We start from the raw sequence: 27,075 nt of genomic DNA on the forward strand, positions 1-27,075 counted from the left end.
TCAGGCAGCTGCAGGAGAATGCTGTCTATTGCTGAGCAAGGAAAAAGTTACCAAAGAAAACCAGAGCCCAGAATGAAGAGACAATGTAAAATAAAAAATCCTAATATATTTTTTGGTTACAGTCACATTTATTCTTCACACTACCATGTCCCTTCCACGCATGCCATGTAAAAATCTGAACTTTCTTCCCCATTTACTTATCAGAATCAGGAAAAGCAGTGAGAAACAGACAGACAAAGCAGGCAAGAAAAGCATATGTTTTATTCCACCTGCATTGATACCACTCAGAGAATTCAGAACGTCAGTAAATTCTCCTTAGAAGTTTCTTTTCTTTCACATTCTAAAAATTGTATTAAAAAACCCAAACCAAACCTAACACAAAGATAATTTTGTACCAGATCACAGGTTTACCTGCAGTATTTTCTTTCTAGTAGTAGACAATAGAAAAAAGTCCCAGAGGCATTAGCCTGGTGTCTATGAGCAGCATGTTATCTCCCATCTTTCAAAAATTTACACCTCCAATGCCTTCAAAGATTATGTCTTAGGTTTAGTAGCTACTAACTCACATTTCTTTCATTGATCTGCTTTAATTACCTTTTGAACCAGGAAAACATTCTAGAGTCTGTGACAATAAGTTCTCAAATTACAGGACTCTTATATAAAAGGATGACCTCCTTTTTCTTTTGAATCTGTTTCCTTACAATGCAAGCATGAGGGACTAATACGATTACGGAAAACCAGAGCTGATTTGAGTCAAGAGGAGTTGGAACCTGGACTTCATGATCCTTACAGAGCGCTTCCAACTTGAGATATTGTATGATTCTATGACTGTTTCTCTATTCAGCTCCTTCTTACATTTTTTTCACACCACATACTCCCCCATCAGTCCTCACTTCTTCAGATTGAAAGACTCTTCATGTGCGAATCATTCCATTGCTTTGTTCACTCTTGGCACTCTTCCATAATTTTCTAGTTTGTCTCTAATAGATCATCTGGAGACAAAGTTTAACCTACATGCAACACTCAAGTATTCTGTACGGCAAAAGCTCCTTCCACTGTGCCAACAGCCAGTTCTCAGCCTGCTATTGCAGATGTAAAACTGGGCCTGTTTTTCCAAAGTGCATCACTTGGCATTTATCTACGCTGAATATTATTGTTTCGTCATGCTGACATTCAGCATCACAGGAACACACTTAGCTTATTTTTCCTTGGTGCTTCCTGCCACATTGGAGCTCGACAAGCAACAAATCTGTTAGTTTTTATACCGAGTGCTCCTGCAGACACAGTCATAAGACAATACAGTCAGTACTGTAAACTCTTCATAAAATATTGCTAAATTTTGGATCACATATTACTACATCATGCAATCCTAAGGGGGAAAAAAATCTTCTTTTGCACTGACCTCAAACATAAGCTAAATTTAAGATCTTTCAAAAGCTACTGATCTTTTTTTTGATATAAAACAAGAGGACAAAGATGTTTTAGATTCTTTCCACACATTAGCTTGAGGAATCATCTATGAAACTCAAACCTTCTGTAAGAATAGCTAAATATAAGTCCTTTAACACCTCTTGTGATCAAAACTATGAAGAGTAGACTGCTTCAAAATAACCTTAATTAAGTCAACACAGTAACAGAAATAACTACTTGATGCATCTCTTCTCAGGACAAGCAATATAGCTTTGACATGGAAGACATTTGAATATTCAAGTTGTTGATTATTGATAATAGGAAGTGATCTGGTCAGATGTCATTCATGGTGGATTCTCTGATCATAGAAATTAAACAAAAAAAGTAGCTTTTTCTGAACAACAAAAAACCTCCTTTGGGTCGTTACTGGTAGTTTAAGATATGCTTTGCCAAAGGGCATTATGAAAGCTTCAGACAGAGTTCTGGAAGTGAAACGGAAGAGGCAAAACCCAAGGAGCTATTCTACAAACAAAATCAGAATCACACTGAGCATCACTTTTACAGCCATGTAAGCAGTCACAGGCAACACACTGCATTGGGAAGCTGGGAGGGTTTGACTACAGTGCCGAGGTGAATTCCTTATACTCATCACATACACCTGTCCACCACTTCCAATGGGACAACAAACCATGACTGTGGGAGTGTTAGCAAGCTTTGTTAGAGAGTCCTCAAAAAAAGAAATACTAGAGAAGTAAAAGACGACAAGAGGCAATTATCCCTAAATCCTGAATAAAAAGAAGGAACAACTGTGTATCTTTAGGTTACAAAATTCAGAGCTATACAAGAAAGTTCAGGCATTTAATTTGAAGATTTCTTTTTTTTTGTGCCAAAACCAGTTTAATTTCTATTAGTGTGCATACTGACAAGCACTAGCCATGCAAGCACAGTTCACAAAACCTTTACTGAAGCACCCAACATTTTGCTGCGCTATTTTCCACTGTAAACACATAGACTTTCTCTTAGCTTTAATTATAGAAATATACAGCATCTTGTATTTAAAAAGACAACTTTCTGATATAATGGTTTTCCTAGTTTCAACAACTAAAACCACTTTTAATTAAAGTTGATTTCAGTGCAGAGCTCACTTTTAATGACGACTGGGCAAAGTTAAAGCAAACGAGGTCAAAAACCCCACCAACTTTAAGCTGTTAAAAAAAAAGTCTTTTTGGATATTTTCCAGCATTCATCCCTGTTCAGCAGTGTTATTATGAACAGATGCTAAAGATTATTCAAAATTCACAGTCTTAAAATTTTTGGTTCACTTGGGCATGACGAGGAATGAAGATGTACACAAGAGGTAAACAGTGTCATGCAAACACAAGGGTGACTAATGTTTGGATTTCTTTACAGTAGATAATACTTGAAAAAATTACTTATCAGCATTAAATATTTCTATGTCTGCAGCAAAATGCCATTGGTAATTTCTGAACTTCCTTACCCCCATAATAAAACCTCATTGAAGTTTTGAATGCAATGGCCTTGGAGTTACTTAGGAGAGCAAAATACTCATCTGTATTCCTGGAAATCCATCTTTAGCTTTTTCAGGTTTTCTTTCCTAACTGTAAGTTGTATTTTGTAGCTTGATTTTACTAATTCACCCATTCAAGTTCTTGAAATATGCTCATCACTGCAGCAAGTACTGAATAAGCCATCCAGATCACATTTTAGACAAGTCACCAAGTAATTTTGAAACATTTTCCAAAGTTCATATGATGGACTACACTGATCAATGTAACTTATAATATATTTCTTTTATCCACTGTGTAACAGTTGTGAGTTTCAGATATCTGAAGAGCTTCAGAAATATTTGGAGAACTGTGTTTAAAAAAGGTCTCATTGTTAAATTTAACATTTCAAGTTAGCAGCTACTCTGTCTCTATGGCTGTAATAATTTTCTTCCGAGAATTAATATGCATATGTCCTCCTCTAGTTACTAAATTAGATTTTATTATCATTAGTTTTAGTATTTCCTTATTTGCATTGTAACAAAACGGCAAACAGCAACCCTTTTGCAATATATCATTGAACAGGTTACTAGTAAAAAGACCCAACATGTACAAATTTATAAAGCCCAAGCACTACAATATTTTGGTTAGCAAAAGTATAGAAGTTCAGAAACTACTGAAGTAGAAGACATTCCAGAAGAGATACACCAGATGAAACTATGCAGCACTATACACATTTCACTTTAGAGTTCCTCCACCATATTCCTCCACTGCCAACTGAATACTGAAGCTGGCTTCAGAATATCTGAAAAACCTTGCAGATAGAAACTGCTGAACACTGTTTTCAGAATGTTTTTATTACTGCTACAAGATACTAAAAAAAAAAAAAAAATCCCCACCCACAGCTTGATATGCAGATTTTTCACATTTGCTAAAAAACAACAGGTGGTGAGGTCAAAATGCAGAGTATAAAATTCTGAAGTAGTTCAGGCCTATAAAACAATTATTACTATAGTTGTAGTGCTATTGCTTAATGCTGCCATTAGTAGTAATACTATCAGCAGTACTAATGCTGCTATTACTTTAAAGCAAGAAAGAATATAAATTACCTGGTGAACCTGAATTTCCACTTTCAGAGCCTCCTGTAGAGTCTGCAGCTCCATTCTCTACCTTCTCCACTTTCTCTAGAAGTGTGTTTGCTGATTCCAGTGCCTTTAGTTTCTGGTTTCCTCTTTAACACCAGTCCTATGGAAACATAAAGGTTTTGGTTTGGTTAGTGAAGGAGAAAAGTCAGTTTGAAAAAACGAGATTATAACAGAACAGGAATTCAATAGTGAACTATATTCAAATGCAGCTTTCTAGCCTAAACACAGTCAGTCTTTTGAACACAAGAAATCTACAGGCTGTACAAAATGCCTGCCTTGGAGTCATTTAGCCAAATTTGTTACTGCCCACATATTCCAAAGTTGACATACTTATCCCTTATCTTAGTTTGCAGGCAGCTATTTCCTACCAATATACTATTGCAGTTGCATATTAAATTAGAAAATTTAACTACCGAGAATGTTTTAAAAATCTGTGTAGATGAAAACTTATTCTGGAGAATAAAATTCTACAATCCAAACAGCAGTAAAGAGTTAAATTGAATGTGGTACTATAGAGCTGTTCTTAGATAGGACAGCGTGCAAGTTATTTAACAGAACAACATTTATATATTAATAACCCACTGCCTAAAGTTTGTGCCAAGTTAGTAATTTCAGTTGAAATCTGTTCTGAAGGAACAGAAGAGTGATATAAAACAGAACAAGACATTTCAAAAAGATTAATTTTAAAATCTTTTTATCTTGGAATTCTACTTGCAGATCATGAGTATTAAGTTTACCATCTTCACTTGTACTACAAACAAATTAATCCCTCCGATCTCTGACATAGAAAAGCATTATCAGGCATACTTCTAAAAGCCTTGAAAGTTGGACAAGAGATTTTTGTTCAGAAATATGTTAAAAGTATCAGCTTCTGAAACAGGATTAAGATTCCCATATGCTCAAATCATAGTGGAACCTGTGTAAAAACATCTATAAATACACACACATGAAAGTCATTGGAAAACATTATATAGCAATCTTTCCAGTCACTTTTCCACCCAGACACCACAATTAAAGAAGTGCTGCAACATTAAAACAGTTCCTATTTTTTTTTATTTTTTGAAAGTTGCTCATAATCATTGCACAGGTATTGTTGCCAACTCAAGAGGCCTTCATAATGAGACTTCAATGTTTTCAAAAGGATCCTGACAGTTTAGATTAGACATGCAGGCTGTAAAAAGAAAGTAATTCCCATACGTTAAAGAATTTTATTTTAATGTTGTCTGACTACAGTAAACTGAAGTGCTGGACAAGTTTGTGAACTCCTGAAAAGAAGAATGCTGAAGGTATGTGTCTTGTTTTGTTTATCATTTATCTTTTCAAATAGAAATGTGTTACAAAAAGAGCAGATTATAAAGGGTGTTTAAAAAGTGTTATAGTTAAACTCATTCTTTGTCAGTGTTGTCTGCTGTTAGCTTTAAGTTACTTATTTAAATAACAAAGGCCTGATCAAACTTTCTAGTCAACACATGAAATGACCTTCCGCAAGGGCCTCTTCTACACGTGACACAGATGAGTGAAAACAGCTGCCTTTGCAGCATTGGTCTCTATAAAATTGTAATCTGTATCAAGGGATACATGGAAATTACATGTAGTTCCCTGTCCTATTACCACAAACAGTAATGAGAAAACAGAACCATGGATTATTACTTCCACTCACTGACATGAACAATTATAGCATGCTTCAAATCCCTACCACTGCATTTTCAAAAGAAACCATGCTTCAGAAAACCATGTGGGAGACTGGTTAATGAAAACTGGAACTCACTGCAGAGGCGAGAAGTCTTTTTGACCCTTGGAAATTCAGTTTCAGGATAGAGATACACACAGATATGGTCAGTTTCTTTCTCTGTGTGTCTTCAACAAATCAGAAGGCACACATGATGAATAGCTTGTATCACTCTGTAGCTACATGCTAACTTCAAAGTTGAGTGCAGAACTGCAAAACAGTTATCTCAACTGAGAATATAAAAAATAACCATCATTTAAATTTATGTAACTGTTAAGTCCAATACAAGTTCATGGCAAACGTAACACAGTATTTCTGTAAAAGAACATATAAAGATTGAGCAACTTCTATTAATGCACAACTTAATTTGACAGATAGAAATTGTAGAATTGATGGTCCATAAAAACTAATCCAAGCTAATTGCATCTATGCCATGAACAGCTAGCAAGATTTTTCAAAATTAATTTTTAAGAGGTTCAAGAAAAAGGTGACCCTGCTTTGCAGAAAAAGAGTTGTTCAGCTTAGTATGTTTGTAGGGGTATAAACACGAAAGAATACATTTCATTTAGAAGTTTGGTCAAGTTGCCAAATTCTGAATATGAAATACATACAATTGTTTCTTTCTAGAACACATACATGTGGCTTCCCTTCCCAAGCAGGAATAACTATTCAGTTATCACTGTCTAGAATTCTCCTGAAGTTCCTTACACACTTATCCAATGTTAAACAACCAACATATTTTAAAAAAACAAAAAACAAACGAAAAAACCCAACAAACAAAAAAACCCCAAAAAACCCCAAACAAACAAAAATAAAACTCTAAAAAAACCATTCCTTACATCTAGCAAAACCTAAACTGCATTTTTTCTTGTTTACATAGAATAATGTCTATAAACATCTATCAGGGCATCTGGACAAATATTGCTCATACTTCCTTTGAGAGTAGGTACAAAACTATGTAAGTGGCCATATATTTTCCAAGTGCAAAAATTTTCCGTATTTTTGAACTTTTATTCTTTTAGACTGAAATTAAAGGGAAGATTTAAAAACTTAAGTTCAGTGACATTATAAACTACCTATAATGCCACATTTGAAGAGGTGTAAAACTACCTCCAGATCAATAATAGAATACGGTGCATTTTCCACTTCACTCTTATGGCAGCGGAATTATTTCAAATAAAAAACTTGCAGATGACTGGAATTGCATGGATGGCTTGACCTGCAAAAATCCTTCATCCCATTATTTTTAAAAGAAAACAAGCAAATGCCTTGCTCAATGCCAGCATCAGTGATTTCCAAAAGGAAAGCACAGGATTCAGGAGTACATGAATCTCTTGTATAGCCACACATCCAAGTACCCAGCCAGAAAGAACACTAAGCAAGAGGTAAATGAGGCATTTTTGGAGGGATTTCAACTATTGGAGGCAGCAGTAATGTATTCAATTTCTTGCTGGCATTTATTTATTACCAATAATCACTTATTTTTAAAGTGACTGCTTCAAGACTTATAATTTCATACTCAGGTAAGTGCCCCAATGCACTGCATATAGACTATTTAAATATTCAAAGACTGAATGAAACCTTAAACTCTACAATAATAACGGAAGTGCATTCACACTTCTGTTACCTCAATTAAATACAATCTACATAGGAACCTTTAAAATATCACAGTACTATTTAAACTATGGCTATTTTGGAAGCTATGCTAGAAACACAGCTGACAAAGCATATATATTTATATAAACAAAGGTAGGACACACACAAAGCCATGAATGACTTCTGTGTGTATGGAAGGACTCAATAACTCAGAATTTTAGAGAGAAGTCTTTCTGCACCAAAAATCCCTTCAAATAAATTTGATTTTCATATTACATGCACAAAAAAAAACCCAACCAATTTAACATGATTATTTTTGAGTAGATGAATTTAAATGTCCATTGTACTTACACACCCTTGGGCCCAAATCTCAGCCTTACAGAGATTTTATTTATAAGACTAGGGCTTTCATCAGTAACATTTACTTTTTAAGATGTAATTTCTGAATATAAGAATAGATAGAATTTCAGTTTCAGTAACCATCAAACTTTTTCAGGAATGGATGCCAGCTCTGCATATCATCTATTCTTAGGTAAGCCATTTTAGCCTTGAGAAGAAGTACTTACCAGTTTTGAGTGAGTTATCCCTTTCAGCTCTCTACCCCCTCCTACAAAAGAAAAACAACAACAACAAAAAAAGGATAATTACAAATATTTTAACTAGAGCTTGAAATAAAAATAAGAAAATCAAATATTTGAAAAGTTGGAGAGGGAAGGGTTGTTGGGATTTTAAGAAGGGGTTTTTTGGTTGTTTTTTGTTTGGGGGGGTTGTAATTTTTTTTAATGCTGAAGCTAACCATAATACACCCCTTCTAAAGAAAATCTTTGACGTGGCAGGGAAAACTAAGGAGATCTACAATTTTAATCTGGATTAAAATACAAACTATTGCTGTCACGAGGGAGAGAAGCAATTATAGGGACAAATTTTTCTGGTTCTATGCAAGGCCAGTGTCCCCCTCCTGTGGGGGAAAGACCTGCTCTCCATCACATTAATTAAGATCTATATCATAAACCCTGTCAGTTGCCACAGCTAAATATGACAAGGCTACCCACTCTAGACATTTGCCCATCAGCTCTGCTAGAGTTTACACCAACACTCCAAAATGGTAGAGCAGGTGGTAGATCAGCACAGCCACTAGAGCTCAAATCCCAGAATACCACTGGAGACTGAAACAAACAACAGTGTAAGCCAGTATGGTGGGACATGAGGTGTGGAGCCAAGAAGAGGTGCTGCCTGTTAGGCTGCCTGGGTCATGGGTAGAACATTCAGTAGCACAGGAAGTTAGTACCTCTTAAATCATCACACGAATCATAAGAAACTCATGAGTCAGAGTTCTAAAAAGATAGTTACAATATAAATAATAATTCATTTGCTCAATTACTTTGCCTGATGCTAAAAAAAAGCCTCCAAAATACTCCAAATTTTCTAGTAAAATACTAGAATATTACCACATTTTAAGCTCTGATTTCACAGCTAACAAGATCTTTGCAGATATGTTCCTATCCACACATAAATCATCACAGAGCTGAAATTTAAGCCCCAGACTTATAAAAAGATACAGCAGTAGAAAGTCACAATCATCTCTTGTGCATTGGAGACCAGCAAAACTGGAGGAGTTTCCCTTTACTAATCAGCAGAACTGGGTGCTGATGAACACCGAGAACGGAAAAGAAAACAGGAAGCCTGCTACTGGCAGTGACAGTATTACCAGACTCCTAGTGTCAAATTTTATTGTGCATTTTGAACCCAAAATATTACAGATTATGTTTCATTTTAGAGCAATTTTAGGTTAGTTTATATAACATCCAGCTGCTAACATGATAGGTTATGAACTGGGAAGTATGGACTCGTTTGAGGTTATATTAAAAGTAAGTACAGTTGCTGTGGAAGCTACAGAATTTTACATATCCTCATTTTTGAGGGTGCTCAAGAGACAGGTATTATTCTTAAACTCTAGTTGTTACTTTTTGATATGAAAATCCTACTTGTCACCTCCATCTCCCACTATCAATCAGTCATTTATTTGGTCCAGGAATCTACAGATGAAGCCCTTTTATCATGCAAGAACTAAGTGCCTTCTTCAACAAGCAACTACAGCTACATGTCCATGCTATTAATAAAAATAAAAAAAACATTTCACTGCTCTGGATTACTGACTTTGGAAAGCTAAACAAGACAGTCAGTACCACACATCTGCAAATGGAGTCTTAGAATAAATAAGCATGATTTTTTTAAAAAAAAAGAAAACAGCAATTTACTTTGGGCACAAGTACATGCAACCTGACAAGAAAGATGTCACTCAAAAATAACAGCAACTGTTCCTTCCTTCCTTTTCTCCCCCCTACGTAGAGATTCACCTCCACAGCAGGACCCTAGCTCCATCAAGATGGAACTGTGCAGAAAAAAAGCTGCACAGTTACAAACCTTCAGACTGCATTTAATCTTAACCCCAGACTGAGAACCCAGGGGCTTCCAAGGACAAAGTTTAGAACACAACGAGTTTAATCATGACTGTCTAAGTGAACTACTGTGTTGCCTTGGAGAAGTCACTTAGAGAGGACCTATATAGGGAATGGAAATACATTTGCATCCTCTTCTGCACATAATTTACTACAGGCTTTTTCTTAAGTGTTTAGAACAGCTTAACCTTTGAATGTCAAACCTCTGGCAACACAAAATTCTGCCCTCATGCAAGGATAGTATTTTTATTACCATCTCTGCTTCATTTAGTAGAGAGAACAAGCACAAAGAGTGAAGTATTAGCAGAATAATTTCTTTCCATTCTCAACTTTTGGGTTGCATTTTTTAAAAACCTACCATCTAAGCCCTATGACAAATAAAAAATTGGTTTCTTCATAAGCAGTGCACTAATGAAAGTCACAGAAAAACTTGTGCCTCGTGCAGGCAAGTTTTTTTAAACATAGAACTGATACAGAGAAATGAAGAACAAATAGCCAAGACTGGTAACCCCAAGCATCTTAAACAGATTTAAGTTTTCAACTGCCCTTAGCATTTTTATAGTAGAGAACAGCATATGACCAACTAAATCTGTAACTTTGGATTTTGACAACTCCCTGCATTTGTGGATACTGGGAATCAACACAGAATAGTATTAATGAAAAAGGTACTGGATAAAGTCTGCTCTTTAGATGAAATGAGATTATTTCTTGTTCACAGCAAAAGTACATATAGAAACTCACACTGCCTCTCTCATTCTCACTACAAAACACATTAGAAAGTTAAGATTAGACAGCTCACAATCACTCATATCAATAGAGTCTGATGAGTTTAGCATTATACAGGGATTTCTAACAAAATCTTCAACACCAGAAATGTATCACAAAATCTCAGCTATCCAATTTACTGAGGTAGCCTTTTGAAGACTCCAGAAACATGCTGAAAACTGTTCAAGGTAGGAGTCTGAAAGGTTAATCCTTGGATTATTACAGTATATTCTGCAATATTTCGGGGGGTTTTAAACCCTAGGTCTGGGAGTCAAATTAAGAGCACTGCCTTCTTCCCAAAATATGTATATGATCTATGATTAAAAGAAAAGCTTGAGCAATGCTTACCTATGTTCACCACAAACTAAAACACAAAAATATTAAAATTAGAATTAACCAAATAAACCACTTTTAGAAATATATTTTTCTCAGTGGTACTGACTGTTAAGAATCCAATGTTACTATTACTAACAAGGGTAGTTTGATGTTTCCATATACTTACAGTAGTAATACCCACCCCAGCTCTGGAAAAAGTCTCTTAGCCCTTTCAAGAATTCTATACAACTTATGTAAGGAAAAACATCCCACCATTACCAAAACAATCATGTTCTGCAGATCAACTTTAAACATTTTATTGACATTTTTGAATAAGAAGAGAAGTTACTCATTTCATAGGACTGTTATGAAAACTAAAATGTCAAAAATCCTATGTTTAAGGCTTGGTAGCACCTAGGGACATCAGAAGAACACATGGTGGAGAAAACATTTTAGCATACAGCACCTGAAAGCTTAAGACTATTTAAATGCTAATTATCTGTATATTAAGATGTCTGGTTCTAACAATTAAATACTTATTACTACCTTCAAGTTATACAATAAAGTTTATGCTAGTGTAACCAGAGACTCACTTGGAAAAACTGGGAAGAATTAAATGTCATGTTCAGCAATTTTTTCTTTGCATTTTTCCTAACTCTAGAAGCTAGCAAATGTTTACTGTCAGACCATGGAACTCTATATATTCATATCATGTTACAATATTTAATTATGTATATTTTACTTTTTGCCAAAAGGATCTTGGTCTTGTTCAGTGCACAGAATGAACTCAGCAAAAAAAAAAAAAAAAGATGAAAAAGGACTAGTTGCTGTGCACAGGCAATTCTGAGCCTGATATTCTTTCACATTTCAGAAAATTGCTCTACAACATGAGGGTAAAGCATTATTAATTTTTTTTTTTTTTGTGCAGAATACAGACCACACAGAAAGGATTCAGAGTTTTTCCTCTGGATTTCAGTTTTTAAATGTGAACTCCTCAAAGCAACAGCTCTTCCTATATTTGAAAAACACCCTGTACATAGAGAGCACTCTATATTCTATATATCACTATCATCTAAAAAACAAGTCATAGCAGATACTTTACTGTGATTTTCAAGTCAGCAACTCATATTCCTTAACAGGGCAGGATTTCTGCAGTCTTAAGAAGACCAAACACAGGCCAGACAGGATATATAACCAATTTCAAATAGCATTAATAGAAGCCTCATGTTTCAATGACCATCGTTAGCAGCACTGATGCTATTGCTTCTGTGATAAAAGTAAGCCTCCTTTGTGCCAGTGTATGGAATCTGATCTTCCTGTTGTGCTGCAGCTAGGAGAATTCCCAGTCAGCCCCAGCACTACATGCCAGGCAGGTGGTAAAGGGACCAAGATGATTCCTCAAGATAACTGAGACTGCACTGAAGTGTACTAGCCATGCCTTCCAGTTTGTCCACCTGTACAACTGCTCTCCTCCTCCTTCCCTATCCCCATACAATAATGTAGATAACTCCCTCTAAACTGGTCAAGGAGCCTGGATTTTCTGCTTATGCATGCAGACAACTTACAGGATTCAAACTACAAACTTCAGTTCTACCTTCAAGTTCTGCTGCTGTTGCGATTCGCCATGAAACAAATGCAATTTGGAGTTTAAGACACCTGAAGCTGACTTCACTTGGGGATAGATTGCTTCACCTTCTCTGAAACACTTTATAAAAGCATCAAACTAAGTTTTAATAGAAGTGTGTGACACCATCATTTGTCTTTGCAGAAGCACTACTATATTTAACACATAGAAAATGAGCTAGAAGACTCATTACACTTTAAAAGACCATCTCTAGTATAAAGATAAAACCACTTCACAAGCTGATTTTTAAAATATCAACTAAAACTTACCATGGCACCAAACACATATAAACAGTTGAAGATTACTCTCTTAGCTCTTGTCCTATGACTACAGCTATGTTGAGCATTAGTAACTCTTCCTGAACACAGTCTTTCCTAGCATCTTGGAGGTGGGATGGGGGATGAGATCACACCCTCTGGCAAAATGATAAACTACATTTGGCCTAGTAGAAAATTAGCACAAACATATTTTAAAATCCCAGAATCATCACTGTCACCTGAGCAGATTCAAGATACGTGGCTCCACACTTTTTACCCATGCACAAACCCCTCTTCTTTGCACAGTCTTAGCCTATTTCTTGAATCAGAGAAGCCTCTCTAACCTATGACCATTAGTAAGCCTGGCAGATGTTCTTTCTGACTTGGTATCAAGTGCTCCCCATCTAACCTAACAATCACAAAATCACCGTCAGTAAAATTCTCCTTTTTGTACCCAGACACCAGCATACAGGGACATTTTACAGCATTGGTACATTCAGAAGTTCTAGTACTGCAGACCCACTAAGCCTCACTTTGCTCACTGAGTTACTATTCATCAGATTTCTCATACACACAAAATCATCTTATATGCAGTGTGGCTAAATTCTTGCTCATGTAAAAAAAGTTGAGTGACCTCAACTTTTATTTCCCTGAATTATTTTTAGAAGGACTGTTTAGCTAAACACACACACAGAGAAACCCCTGTGCTAATAAGGTCTATAAATTTATATTTTACTAACAGTGCAATAGCAAAATTCCATATTTGAAGCAGGAAGCTGAGGAATTTTTTTAAATTAGAACATTTACATGATGTGAAGATATAAATCAGTGGAAGGCAGAGTTTGGCATTTGTTTTTAAAATATTTTTGCTGCATTATTCCACATGCCATGAAGTTGCTGGAAACGTGGGTTGTTTGGGAATTTTTTTTAAATCATTGTTTAACAATTTCACTTCAAAAATATGTCAGTTAATCTATTACATGTTAAAACTGTAATTTTTCAAGTTATTTGCAAAGTATATATACCACTGGGAGGGAAAAAAGATGGAAGGTCAACAGAAAACAGAAGGAACTGCCCCCTCCTAGCTGTAATAACTCACTGTTTGGTCTCAAAATTTAAAAGAAATGCGAAGACAAGTTATTTGAATGTTTGTGTTTTATGGTTTTCTTTTGTTTTCTAACAGTACGTCAAGCAAAATCAGTTTATTAAACTCTGTGCTGTAAATTTCTCATTCCAGTCACTGAGAAGTTCCTGCCTTCCTTTCATACTTCAGAGAGAGAGAACTACTTGAGAAAAAGGGGAGGAGAGGGAGCTGAGGAGAGAAAACTCTTTTTAGAAAGAACACAGACAGTAAATCCTAGTAATTGATTTAATAGCTGAAGATGAGAGGAACAAGAAAAAAATTAAGAAAACTCTACCCCAGTACCTATTAATTTCCCCCCTGAAACTCCACTAAGAAGGGCATCTCTGATTTCTGGTTTTATGCTTTTAAACATGAGAAGAGATTTCTTATTGAGTACCAAACCCTTCTTCCCCATCTAGCAACCCACTTTATCTTGGAAAGAACTGGCTTGTGTGAATGATGCAGTAGTAAGGCAGAAGTGCCTTAAGAGTTTTGGGAAGGGGTCCAGATTACAAAAGGAGATGATCTGGGCAGTGTTGCAAGACTGCAGGCATGAAATGCAAAACTAGAGGTACCTTTGACTATCACTGGAAGTGCAACTGCACTTCTGATGGGGAGAACCTCAGGTATGTGCACGCCCTGCTTGTACAGACTATTCTTTGAATTTTATCTATCTGCCAGAGACGTTCAGAGGACATAAAAAAAAAAGTCAGAAGAGCAGCCAACGCCTCAACCACAGAGCTGTGACATTCAAGGACAGCCTCGGCCTTCCATTTCCACGGGGAAAGAAGTGCTGTTCCCGCAGCCGGCCAGCAGGGGGAAATGGCAAACAGTTGGGGAAAAAAAAAAAAAAAAGAGAGACAGTTAAAACACTAAACATGAGGAATAAAATTCGACAAACCAAACCAGTCTCACACACATATATCCTCAGTGGATATGGAAGAAAGAAATTCTGCTCTTGGAGAGGGAAATCAGGATAAATAAAGTATATACAACTCAAAGCATTCTTCCAGACTTTAGAGAGCAAACAGTGAAAGTGCAAGTCCAAAACACAAACAAGTAAAAGCAAGCTTTCAGTTTCATGCCAGCACAGAGTGACTACAAATCAATTAAAGCTTTCTTAAATCTAGCGTTTTAATGAAAAGCAAAATATTGTGACTAAACAACTGACAGAACTAAGCTGAAATACTACTTTTAAAGGACTATCCAACATGAATATATGAACTAATTTATTTAAAGTGAGCACACACATTCTAGAAAATCATTCTGCATTACAGAAGACTTCATATTACATTTATACAGAAACCCACAAGTCCAGACTTTTTTTGTCCGGACTTTAATTTCCTCCTACCTTATAAATACTATCTGTGCAGCACTTCCGTGCTTACTAAGTATACTGAAAACAACTTAAAGGGAGTATCAGTTAAGTCAATAAATCCATGTTACATGCATTTTGTTGAAGGACAACTTGCATGCAACAGAAAGGAAATATACAATTAGACAATGCATTTTAAAATTAAGAAATAAAAAAGCAAAACGTAGTAATTTGTTGAAAAAAGAAATTTAACAGGCATTTAAAATGAAGAAAAAAAGACAAGCCCTACAATCACAAGGGCTTTCAGTTTAAAATATCACTGGCTAAAAATCACAAAGAGCAGCAGTGAGATTTTCAGTGATAGATTTAGAGAGAACAGCTACACAAGCTTCTACTGATGTTAGTGTTCCACAAGTATCAGACAGAAGCCAGGTTCACAAGTAATAACAAGCAAACACTTTAAAATGCAGATGAATTGTGATTAGTGATTACATGGCAGGGCACCTTAAAACAGGTAATCTTTTATAGTTCTGTATTTATAAAGTTCTTTCAAAATCAGATGCTGTACTTTCAGTAAAACTCTTGTCTCAATGTGTCCATGAAGCCTGATAAATGAGTTTGCCAAGCATGCACAAGGTAAGTTTAGACTAACAGTACATCAAGAGACCTATGTGAAGCCTAGTTCTGCTCAAAGTTTATAGTTCTAACTGCAATTTCTTTATTTTCATTTAGCCTGCAGGCTAAATAACACTCCCACAGGCAGCTAATCTAGCTGACCAAGGCACACTCCCTTATGCTCTGTTCCAGCTGTGAGGTCCTACCTCCAGCAGTCCCCACTTTTTCTAGGAGGAATGGTGGGCGAGGATGTGTCACACTCCACAAAAAGTTGAAGTGATTCACAGATTGGTCAGGGGAACATCATGCACAAGCTTAGCAGTAGAAGCACTGTGCTGGCAGCAGAAGGGAGACCTTCCTTCCTTCAACAGGTATCGAGTTCCAGTGTCCTATACTGGGTACAGAACTGAGCACTTTGCTGATTCTTTTTAAGTATAACAATCATCAAGAAGTGATCTTTCACGTTTCCCATCTGGTCAGAAGTTTGGTTTGTGAGTTACATTTTCAGTGACAGAGTCACATTTTAACATCCTTTTTATTTTGAAACTGGAAGACCTACAGAAGAACTAGTGATAAAGATCCACCTTGGTTTGGCAGTCATGAATTCTGTATGTTCTGCTTGTTAATCAGGCAGAATAGAAATCACTATTATTTTCTGAGCAACCTCATTATGGCACAGGCATTCTTGAAGCACTGAGATTAAACCAACCTATGCTGGCTTTGCTATGGGTCAACTTTCATGTTGGTATACTGGAACATACTTTCTATCACAGTTCTTGTAACAAACTGGACTCTTCAATTTAATTATTTCAGCACATGCACTAAAAATAAACCATTTAATGTATATAAAGTACAGCAGCATAAACTTGAAAATTAGCTGATAATGTACATTCTTGTATTCTGTACTTTATGATACTGAAAAACGCTTGTAAGAATACAGGAGTTTGTTTCATCTTATGTAAAGCTTGTTTTAACAGGAGGCACAATGGCTCAGTATGAGAAACTATACATAAATTCTTGCCTTTATAACATTACAGATTACTTGCTCTAATATGTTAGGCTTCTAAATAATTGCCAAAAGACTATGAAAATGCTTTGTTATTGAACAGATGTTCACATGAAAAAAGTATCAAAAGAACAATTGTTCGTTTCCTAATCTGTCCTCAGATTTTACAAACAAGATGAAAAAGGTAATACTTCACACCCGTTAAAAGTGATTTTTTTCGAGAAAGAATACTGGCAATTTAATTTCACAAAGTTCTGTGTAAAACGATCTTAGACTTCTGTTGATTCTGTCAGGTGCTCTGAACTCTGAAAAGGTGTCTGGGACCCTCTGCTGCTACCACACAGGTATCACATTTTCCTCTCCTTTCGACTACAACATCTGTTTTAAGTACAGCCTGCTTACATCTAGGAAAAAACATTCTCATTATATATTTGCATCTGACTTGCTTTTTAGCCAAACTTATTTCAGTTTCACCAGCAATTATTTCATTAAACCATGTTGTCATGTACAGAGACAAGCAAAGGGGGAGGGGGAGGAAACGAAAAAAAAAGGAAAAAAGACTAGCCTGAGACCCTCTAACAATAAGTACTGCATTCCCTGTGTATAGATTAATTAGATAAAGACCAATACGGTTTCCATGAGTTTCTAGTTTTGTGTACTGATAAATTGTGATAGAGCACGTAAAGGTATCAATGTGTTTCACACATAGCCTAAATAAAAAGGCAGTAAACAGAATTAGGTAAAACATTCTTGTTTCAAACTCTGAACTAACCAGAATATTGAAAGATTTTTTCTCTCCCCCTCCATCCCAAAATAAAAGCGTGAGTGAGAAGGGATTTCATTACATTCTTAGAGCTGTGAGAAGCAAAGTCAAAGGCAGCAAGTGGCGTTTAGCATGCAGGCTGTACACACTCCCAAGTACGTCACACTGACAAAACACGCTGGCGGAGCTATCTGCCTTCCCAAGGCCTCCAACGCACTGTCGCTAGGCCTAAATCAGGTAGGCTCTGTGTGCAGTGCCGCTGCAGACGAGCAGGAGTCCACCCCTTCTCCCATTTCCCTTAGATTTAACTACCAGATTGTTCCAGCATCAGCTTCTCTGTTTCCTTCAGCTGTCAGCTACCCTGCAGTTTCTAAGCCATTGTCGGCTCTTGTTTTTTGTTCCTTGAATGCAACAGGACCTGGTTTACCAGTCTGCATCACTGTTTTCACAGCATACCTCTAAGAGGAAGAAAATCTCCTCTTCCCTGCTTCCTGCTGAGCACTGAATATTCGGATTTTTCCATTCTCCCAACAGATACACAAGTACAACGCTGCTAAATATTCACACATTCCCCTCTTTCAACACCAATTCTTTACTTCTCTGTTTGTTTTCATACAAAACTATTAAATAAAAGCACAATAAAGCTGTGGCCCAAGTACCTCAGATGTTCTTATAGAGAACCAAACATGAGCATTTTAAAGAATTATAAAACAAGAGGCATTTAATGTCTTAGAAGTCACTCCTAGTGAGTAATAGTGCCTCTTGCCATTTTAACCTGTGCTAAATGGCATATTTTCAAATCAACTATTGGAGAAACAGTAAGAATTTCAATTATTTCAGCCCTTTCTATTTCCTCAAGTTGCATTACCAAGCACATAATATCTGGCACAAGTTCTGTGGGGAAGAGGCTTGTACATCATCCTTGCATACACACTAAAGGCTCCAGTCCTGGAAGGTAGAATGCTGAGAAATACTTTTCTTCTGAAGAGGACAGGAATGGTTGTTTAGTGAACAGACCAAAAGACCCTGAGATCAGCAGCAGCATGTGTTGCAAATTTCTGAACTATTTCATTTGACTTGCCTCCATTAAGCCACTTTAGGAGTTTCATCTCCCAAAGACAAAATTATGATACCTGATTTATAACAATGCAAGTATTCATTTATTGGCTTTGTATATTTTTAGAAGTGTCTGAATAAAGGTCACTAACACACAAAACAATGCTTTGTCCAATTAAAGACCAACAACCAAAGCAAGCTTCGGCTGCTTAGGTTCATGAGCTACAAAACCAAAACACATTATTGAGTCTTCTCATTCATGAACATCAAAAACTGTCAGTCTTACTTTTTAAAAAACTGAATCAGAGTTCTTATTCAAGCATTCAAGGTAACAGTAATTTTTATGAATTAAACTTTTTGCAATTATTAAGTTCCTGCTGCAGTCACACAGTACACTAGAGACTGTTCAAATTCCACAACAGCTTAATACTTAACCCACTAAAAAAAATATTTTTTCCAAAACTTGCAAAGCATCACAAGCATGCACCCACACAAGAGTACAAAGTGCTAGGAGTTTCTGAATATAATAATGTGAAATTGTAATTCAAATTACTAAAGGCAATTACAAATTGCAAGAAGTTGAAGGAGGATTGATTCCCCCAACAATAATCTAAACCACCTAGATATCTAAAAATTCGTACAATCCATGCACACTGAGCAAAGCTGAAGTAAAGCATGCAATTCCTACAGCGGGTGAATCAGCAGTACCATGTGTTGCCAAGTTCTGAACTAGTTCATTTGAATATCCTCTTTCAAGTTACGGTCTGGATGTCACATCTGCACGTTCCTACATGACATATTAGTCTCCTTGTCCTCCAGGCTAGGAGTCTTCTGGACAGAAGTGTCTGTTCCCTTCTTCCTATCCCCCAGATAAAGGAATGAACACTCACACACTACTGCGTGAGTTTAATTATTTAACACCTAATCAATACTTAGAGCAGCAAAGGAAAGGTAAATTCATCTATATAGAAGCATGATATTCAAACGAAGCATTACTTTCTAGCAATAATTCTTCTCTGAGTAGTGTCTGTTTCCACTCTCCTAAAAGTTCAGCTAGTTAATTCAAACTTCCCCCATAATCAAATCAACATATTCTAGTTAGACAAGGAGTAAACCCATGAAAATTAACACTCGCCCTTTGCCAGACAGTCAAACTGCCTTAAAACTCCTCATTGATATCAATGCTAGGTGAGTGAGAAGTTTTGAGTTTCAAACCAGAGTATCAAATTTAAAAAAAAATAAAATTCTACCAAGATAACAAAATGAGATGAGCAATGGATTCTTGGTATCTATTAAAAAAAATAAACTCACAGCTGGTCATAGTAAAAATGTCAGAGACTTCTATGAACTGGAAGAGAAAAGAACTGAAGAAAAGAGGCTGGGATGAAGCAGGATGCAGGAACAAATTATAGAGGCAGGAACGAATTATATCACCCTTTGAAGGTAATATAATTTATGATACTAAGATTACAAAGCACTGGCCATTTAAACAAAAACCCAAAACAAAGAAAACAAAACCCCACACAAAAAACCCCCTAACCAAACAACCAACAACAACAAAAAGAAAAACAACACAAAACTCCACATCTCTAAGGAACACTCTTTTCCAAGTATTCATATAAAAGATTGCAATCTTAATGAAATTAAGCTTTTGGACATCCAACTTCAAAGCAAATGAACAGAGATGCTGGAAGACCTACATCTCAAATACCAAAACGTTGATACACCATATTGCAACAAAACAAAAGGAAGCAAACCGATTTGCTCACACCACCTCACACCACCTTAGAGTAAAATCCATGAGAGGACCTACACTAAATTAATAAAGAAAAAAAAAATTTAAAAAAGAAAGAAAACACTAAACAGTCAAAGAGCAGGGAAGTCACCACAACAAGGATCAGGGTTAAATCTGTGAACATACTTTTAACTGATCTGGCAAAAAGGAAGGATGCAGATACTTTGTGATGCTTTCCATCATTTCAGGTAGTTGTAATTAAAGTAAACTTCAAAGAGTTACAGGGGATCTGATAATACCAAATGACTGGTTTTCATTTCTCATTTTGTTGTCCCAGGTTGAGAAGTGCAAAATAATATACTCAGAGAAAAAAATACCCTAGCTATAAATACCCAACGATGAATTGAAACTAGACATGACTACTTACAAAAAAGATTTCAAGATAACTGCAAGCAAACAGTCCAACTCCCAGCAGCAAGAAGTCGGAGAAAAATCTCAGAAGGTATTAGAACAGTGAAAAAACAGGGAACATTTTGCTGTGAGACACACTGCACACAATTCTGGCTGCTCCACCTCAAAAAGGTGAGAACTAGAAATGGTACAGAGAGGAATGTCAACTAGAGAGCATGTTTAAAACAAATGAAACTATTTTTTTCTTGCATCAACCTATCACACACAGAAAATGCAGGTAAACTGCATGGAATTTGCTGCTGTGAAATGCTATGTAAGCCACAGATATTTATAAATGAGTTCAAAAAGGCAGCAAATTCACCTATAAATAGTTTGATGTTGCTATTCACAGTGCAATAGCCCAAATGTAGCTTCCGTCTCAGACAGCAGCTAAACAACTGTCTGTCAGAAATCTACTGTTAATACTTCAGCGGCTGACAGAATTCACCCATTTCCTATACTGTTCAGTCAGCTGCTGCTGCTAGACACTGATAAAGGCAAGATGCTGGATTAGATGGACATTTGGTCCAGCACAGTATGTTAGTTCTTATGTTTAATCACATTGAGCAGCCATGCTGGTATATGTCTTGGTTTGTTTTGGAGGTTGGTTTTCTAGTAAATAAATCTGGCTATAATTCAAGCACATAATCTTAAAAGCAGAAATTGCAACTTCTGAAGCAGAAATCAAACTGGTTTATGCTTGTTGTGTATATAATGCAACACTGAAATAAAGCCATGAGCAAGTATTCAAGGCTATGGAGTTGTTTTTTTTTTATGTAACCCACCAGACTGCAGAAAAATTCTCCTCCAAGTCCCTCACCAATCAGGGTGTCAACTCAAGGAAACTCAGGCAGTCTCTCCCAACTGAGAAAGACTCAGAAAGTTGCAAAGCAGCACTAAACATAAGCCATGGATGTTTCCTGCAAAAACTGCCAAGACCCATTTAAGACTGGCAACAATTTGGCATCCTCCCAGCTGACCAGAGGAAAGATCTCCAGAACCAATGGATTCAAAGGGAACATGTAGATGAATGTCTGATTCCTATAGAAGAAAACCAAATTTGTTTCAGGTCCTGCCTGATCCTGGAAGAGTGCAAGATGGTCTCCCTTTTAATAAGAAGTCTAGGTGAAGAAGTACTACTGTCACAAAAAATGCACAAGCTCAAGCTGAGACCCAGGACAAACATCAAAAGGAATTCTGCTGGAAGTACTGCTAAACCTGCTAGAAAGCACTGCCTAAACAATTTGGTGAATGTCTGCCTTCTCATCACTGTCAGCTTCCTTCTCTTCTGACAGATGAGCTTTTGAAGATAGCCAAACTGAAAGCCATGTAGGATAAACAAGCAGGTCTTAATCTGTGGAAAACACAGAAGTTTCATTTTCTAGAGCCCAAAATTTCAACAGGTCTAGAAAACAAAGCAAGTGTCCAGTTTATAACACCTTCCAGTAGTGCTGTAGGCAGTAAGATGAAGATGAACATATGCAATCAGTTTATCATCCTTACCAGGAACAACCAAGTATCAAGGACAAAAACTTGCAAAAAAACCAGAAGCAGCTTTATGAGCAGTTTCATGAACTCGCAGATATTGCCTCAATGAGATTATTGCTCATCTACACTGTTGAGAAAGCTGACTACGATCCAGTTTATATGAGAAAGATCCAGTTATATGAAAAATCTCTTAAGTCCTACAAAAAGACAAGAAAATAAGAATTTCAGGCTATGCTATTTTTCCCCCTTCATTTCACATAGGGGCTAGTATAATTTTGTTATTAATAACCTTCTCCTTACAGAATCACACAGGTTGGTTTGGGGTTCTTTCATTTTGTTTTGGGAGGGGGAGTTTTCATCTACACCAGTAATAGCACTGAAATTGGTCCTGCTGAAAGAAAACAGCAACACTGACAGTGCCCTTGTCATCCTAGAGATCATTTGTGCAAACTACACCATCAACAAATAGCACTACAAACTAACAATTCAAAGAAATTGGTATTCTCTTTTGTAGTCAGGAACTTTTGATTTACTAGATGTTTTCTCACTCTGTGCTGACATAGGCTCAATGTTTCAGGTTGAATTTGTCGGTATCCCTGAGAGAACCACAAGAAGATATAATCATGTGTGTGTACTAAGTTTATTCATACTTCAGTACTTCTGTTGATCATCCATGGTGCACCATTTCTCTCTTCTCCATCCCACCAGTAAACCCATCACACCTGCATGATTTGTCTTCCTGATACATAACTTGGACAGTTTTCATCTCAAGTGCCCCATGTCTCATTGAGAGTAAATTCTAGTGCAGATAAAGTATAGAAGAGCATCAAACAGTTCCTCTCAAATCTCATTCACATTTTCCCTCACAATTACAAAAAAATGCTCATCCTCTTGCTCTCCTCCCAAATTCACAGCAAGTTTCTGCTGTTCCCTCAAATCTACTGATACTTCTTCAACTATTACACAGGACAGCTCAGCTGATTCCCACATATTCCAAAATACAGGCATTTTGATTCCTCTTCCTCCCTTCTCACACATCAGGTTGCGTGGAGGTTGAGAAACAACTGGACAACTGTACAGATATCTCCAGATTTATGCCCATTTGCCTAAAATCCCAAGCCATTGGCCTTAGTGATGAAGAAGGCTGATCTTTCCACTGCAATACAGTTCCCATGAAGTTGTGTACTTCACCTTTCCATGACATTTCCATAAAAAGCAGAACTGCTTTTTTTTGCAATACAAAGAACAAGTACTGAAAGTCTTCTTTCTGAAGAATGCAGTACCAGCCAACAATATTTCTTTGGATCTCAGGCCTTTAATGCCAAGGCAATATATCCTGCCCTGAGATTTATTTTACAAACATTTCATTAAGCAGTGGTGATGTATGCAGGACTTATTGCACATGTACAGGAGAAGCATGCCAATCACTGAATTGTTAACACAAGAAGATACCCTCTGAAATTTCATTACACCCATTTATAAATCAAGACGTGACCGAAACAAGAATTCTACCTCACAGAAGTCACACTGCAGAGTATGAGATGCAGTGGCTACTCAAACTGCCTTGTGTTTGGCCTTGAAATTGTCTCCACAGTTACAGTGTTGAGATGTCACAACATACAAATACTTCAGCAAAGACACTGTGCCTAACCCAGCTTACTGATAAGACAACTCAGGCTTATGCAGAACCAATCTCAAAACATGATAAAGTCTAATGAAATATTAGAGGGGCATATGCCAAAGTTTCAGTGCTCCACAAAAACTCTAAGACACCAGCAGAGACCACCAGCAGTGCCACTAAGGGCTGTAACTGGAGATATTCCAGAGGAAGAGACATGCATTTAAAAGATCGTGATTCAACATCCTACCAGAAGCCAAGAGCCTAACAACATGGGTAGTCACAGACACAGAGCTCTAAGCATGAGACTCGCAGTATTAAGTGAGCCATTTACAGTAAACAGTGAGACATATAACAAAAGAGAAGCCATACTTTTCATGTTTGCTTTGGAATATAGTGCCCTTATTATGCAGCACTAAGAGTTAGTGCAACCAACACTGGACCCAGCCAGCTGGGACAGATGCAGAACTTTGAGTATTGCCAACTCTGCTGATTTTTCACTTGGAAAAACCATTTCTTCAAATTAACAGAACAAGGTATCTGTCCCTGAACAGTACTCACTTGGGAGAATTGAAGAACTCTGCTCACATAAGCTGTACACAAAATAGTTTTAACAAGTGGTTAAGACTTCAGCACTGATGACACTCGTTACTCAGTGTTACTTTTGCTGTGCACTGAACCATTCCAGCCAGCTAGCCCTGTACAGTCCTTTGTACCAGACTCAAAGTGTGACACAGAAACAGTGATGGTATGCACTAAAGTTACTGGAACCTCATTCACACACAGGACATAGACAAAGTACATTCAGGAGATGTTTTAGAAACAATCATGCCCACATGATAATATGCAATTTGTTGTATTCATGGTAGTATACTGCAACAGAACTAGAAAGGTAGACAAAAAAAAATTTCAGTGTCAACAACCACCACACCATCTTTCTTCTCTTTTTTTCACATTCTACAGAGCTTCACTTATGACTGTTTCTTTGCACCTGTGTTCACCCATGCAACTCAGATTTTACTGGATTTCAAATTCACATTCATTAATCATTATCTCCCCTATGTGTCAGGTCTCCCACCCCCACTCAACCCTTTACTTTTCCTTCAAGCCAAGACAACCTAAAAAAATATATTCAACACTTAAAAAAAAAGTACCCTATTTATTTTGTACAACCAGTTTTACAAGAATCTCACTGCCTTTGGGACAACACTACCTATTTGTACACCACCCATACGTAATCACTATATTGGTTTTAGGCTCACTTTTGCTTACAACATAGCAACATTTGGGATATGAATGAAGAAGGCAGTTTTCTGGATTAAACACACAAGTAAAGGCCTCAATACTTTGTTAAAGGTCTTCAATAAATTATTGCAATGCAGAATAAATCAATTTCTCTCTCTATCTCAGTTTTTAATCCAAAATATGGGAACAATGCTACTTACCAGACTGACCTGTTATCTTTCAAGTAGAGCAGATTCTTGAATAATAACAAGCACACCTATACTCCAGTGAATAAACTATGCTGATTCACAACAGCAGATCACCTGGGCCAAATTCCATGTTGTATTAACAAGTCAACAGGAAGCACTTCAAAATGATTACACTGATGTGCTCTGATCTTCCTTCCCCGACATACCAGTTAGCTGGCACTCTCGCTGCTCCCTGTACACAGGTATCAATCTCAAATTCTGTCTTTGCTTCCCCTTCTATTACATTCTCTCTCATTACCCCCTAAAAGATGTTTTTTTCTTCTTTCTTCTCCTCAAAAGTACACGAACGGGAACTGTAGCATCTGGAGAATGGTATTTGTAGCTGGGGTAGTCACACTCAGTGTGGGAGTACTGATGGTAGTCACAGTAATCTGAAAGGAAGAATTCAAGTAACCATACACTTCATAGTTCCCTTCTTCACAAAACCATGATTATTCAAGACAAGTAAAAAGATTTACACACTAGGTTACAAACATAAAACTGAATCACTGGGCCAATCTAACATGGAATCATATAAGCATACAACTAGCATTTAATGGAAGAAAGTGCAAGACTACTGTACAATGGAAGTAGACTTCAGCTACAAGAAAAACAAAGTGTCCAAAACAGTTTTACTCACCCTGATTTCCACAGATGTTTAACTGATTGTTTACTTAAAGTTAGAAGAATAAACTGTAGGTTTATCTAATTTTATTGGCCACTATAAACAACTGAAAGGCATATCATTTTCAACCTTCACAGCACTCACAGAGAGTGAAAGGGTATCATGGAGCATAGTAAGATTGCATTTCTCAGCAAAACGACTGGCAGTTTTAAGACTGTTGTGGCAGTGAATTATTTTTATTCCCAAGGGGCCAGGATTTATCCCCAGGGTGCTTCACCCAGCAAAGAAAGCGGTAACGTGTTGCTGAGGGATACTCCTTCACATCCCCTCACACCAACATCAGCACAATCTTCTCCTGTCTCCTGGGAACCACTGATTCCATGTACACAACAGCCTGACTCCAACATTGTCCTAGCAGATGAAGAAAACCACCATGAGGCAAGAAGACTTTCCACAACAGCAGAGACTAAGATGAGACAAAACAGTGTGGAGCACTAAACTAGTACTGTGTATGCCACAGTATCAAGATCAACACTCACACTACTGTGATATCAGTGTAGTGCCCACCATTATGGAGCCCCCTTTGCAAAATTACTCTTTAGACAAATTCTGGTGTTTAAAAATTAATGCCTAGATTTTTAATGATCATATTGTTGTACTAGAAAAGATGTTTAAACACATCTCTCTACACACAGACACATATACACACAAATTCTCATGCACTCCTCTCATTACTTTGTCCTTACATATTCCTCTCCTTGCCACCTCAAGGACAGGGGTTTTTCCCTTTTAAAATGTCTTTGAGAAAAATCACAGTTCCCATCAATTTAAACTCTGATTATTATTGGGGGGATTGGGCGGGGGGGGCCAGGGGAAGCCATGAGGACCAAAAGTATACAAGAGTGCTTATCGTATGATTTTAAGTCCCATTCCAATACAACATCTGACCCACAAGAAATCCATATGAGCCTTGCTGCCTGCTGGAATACTGAAGAGGTGTCATA

The 27,075-nt window shown here is 36.9% G+C and overlaps 1 protein-coding gene across 9 annotated transcripts in view; it reads right to left on the reverse strand.

The window, feature by feature from the left end:
* Nucleotides 1–27,075, reverse strand: part of PHF21A (PHD finger protein 21A) — a 135,053-nt gene that overhangs the window by 96,925 nt on the left and 11,053 nt on the right. For 8 of the 9 annotated variants that reach the window (XM_085062453.1, XM_085062452.1, XM_085062449.1 and 5 more), the window contains 2 exons: nt 7,952–7,992; nt 4,025–4,160 (listed from right to left, as the gene is read on the reverse strand). In XM_085062453.1, coding sequence (XP_084918579.1) covers nt 4,025–4,078 — 54 coding nt within the window. In that variant the 5' untranslated portion in view covers nt 4,079–4,160; nt 7,952–7,992. Of the gene's footprint in view, nt 1–4,024; nt 4,161–7,951; nt 7,993–25,705; nt 25,821–27,075 lie in introns of those variants that run through there. The other variant, XM_085062447.1, reaches the window with a different exon arrangement.

This window comes from Lichenostomus cassidix, chromosome 5, assembly GCF_008360975.1.
Source record: "Lichenostomus cassidix isolate B80296 chromosome 5, HeHo_3.0, whole genome shotgun sequence".
Lineage (NCBI taxonomy): Eukaryota > Metazoa > Chordata > Aves > Passeriformes > Meliphagidae > Lichenostomus > Lichenostomus cassidix.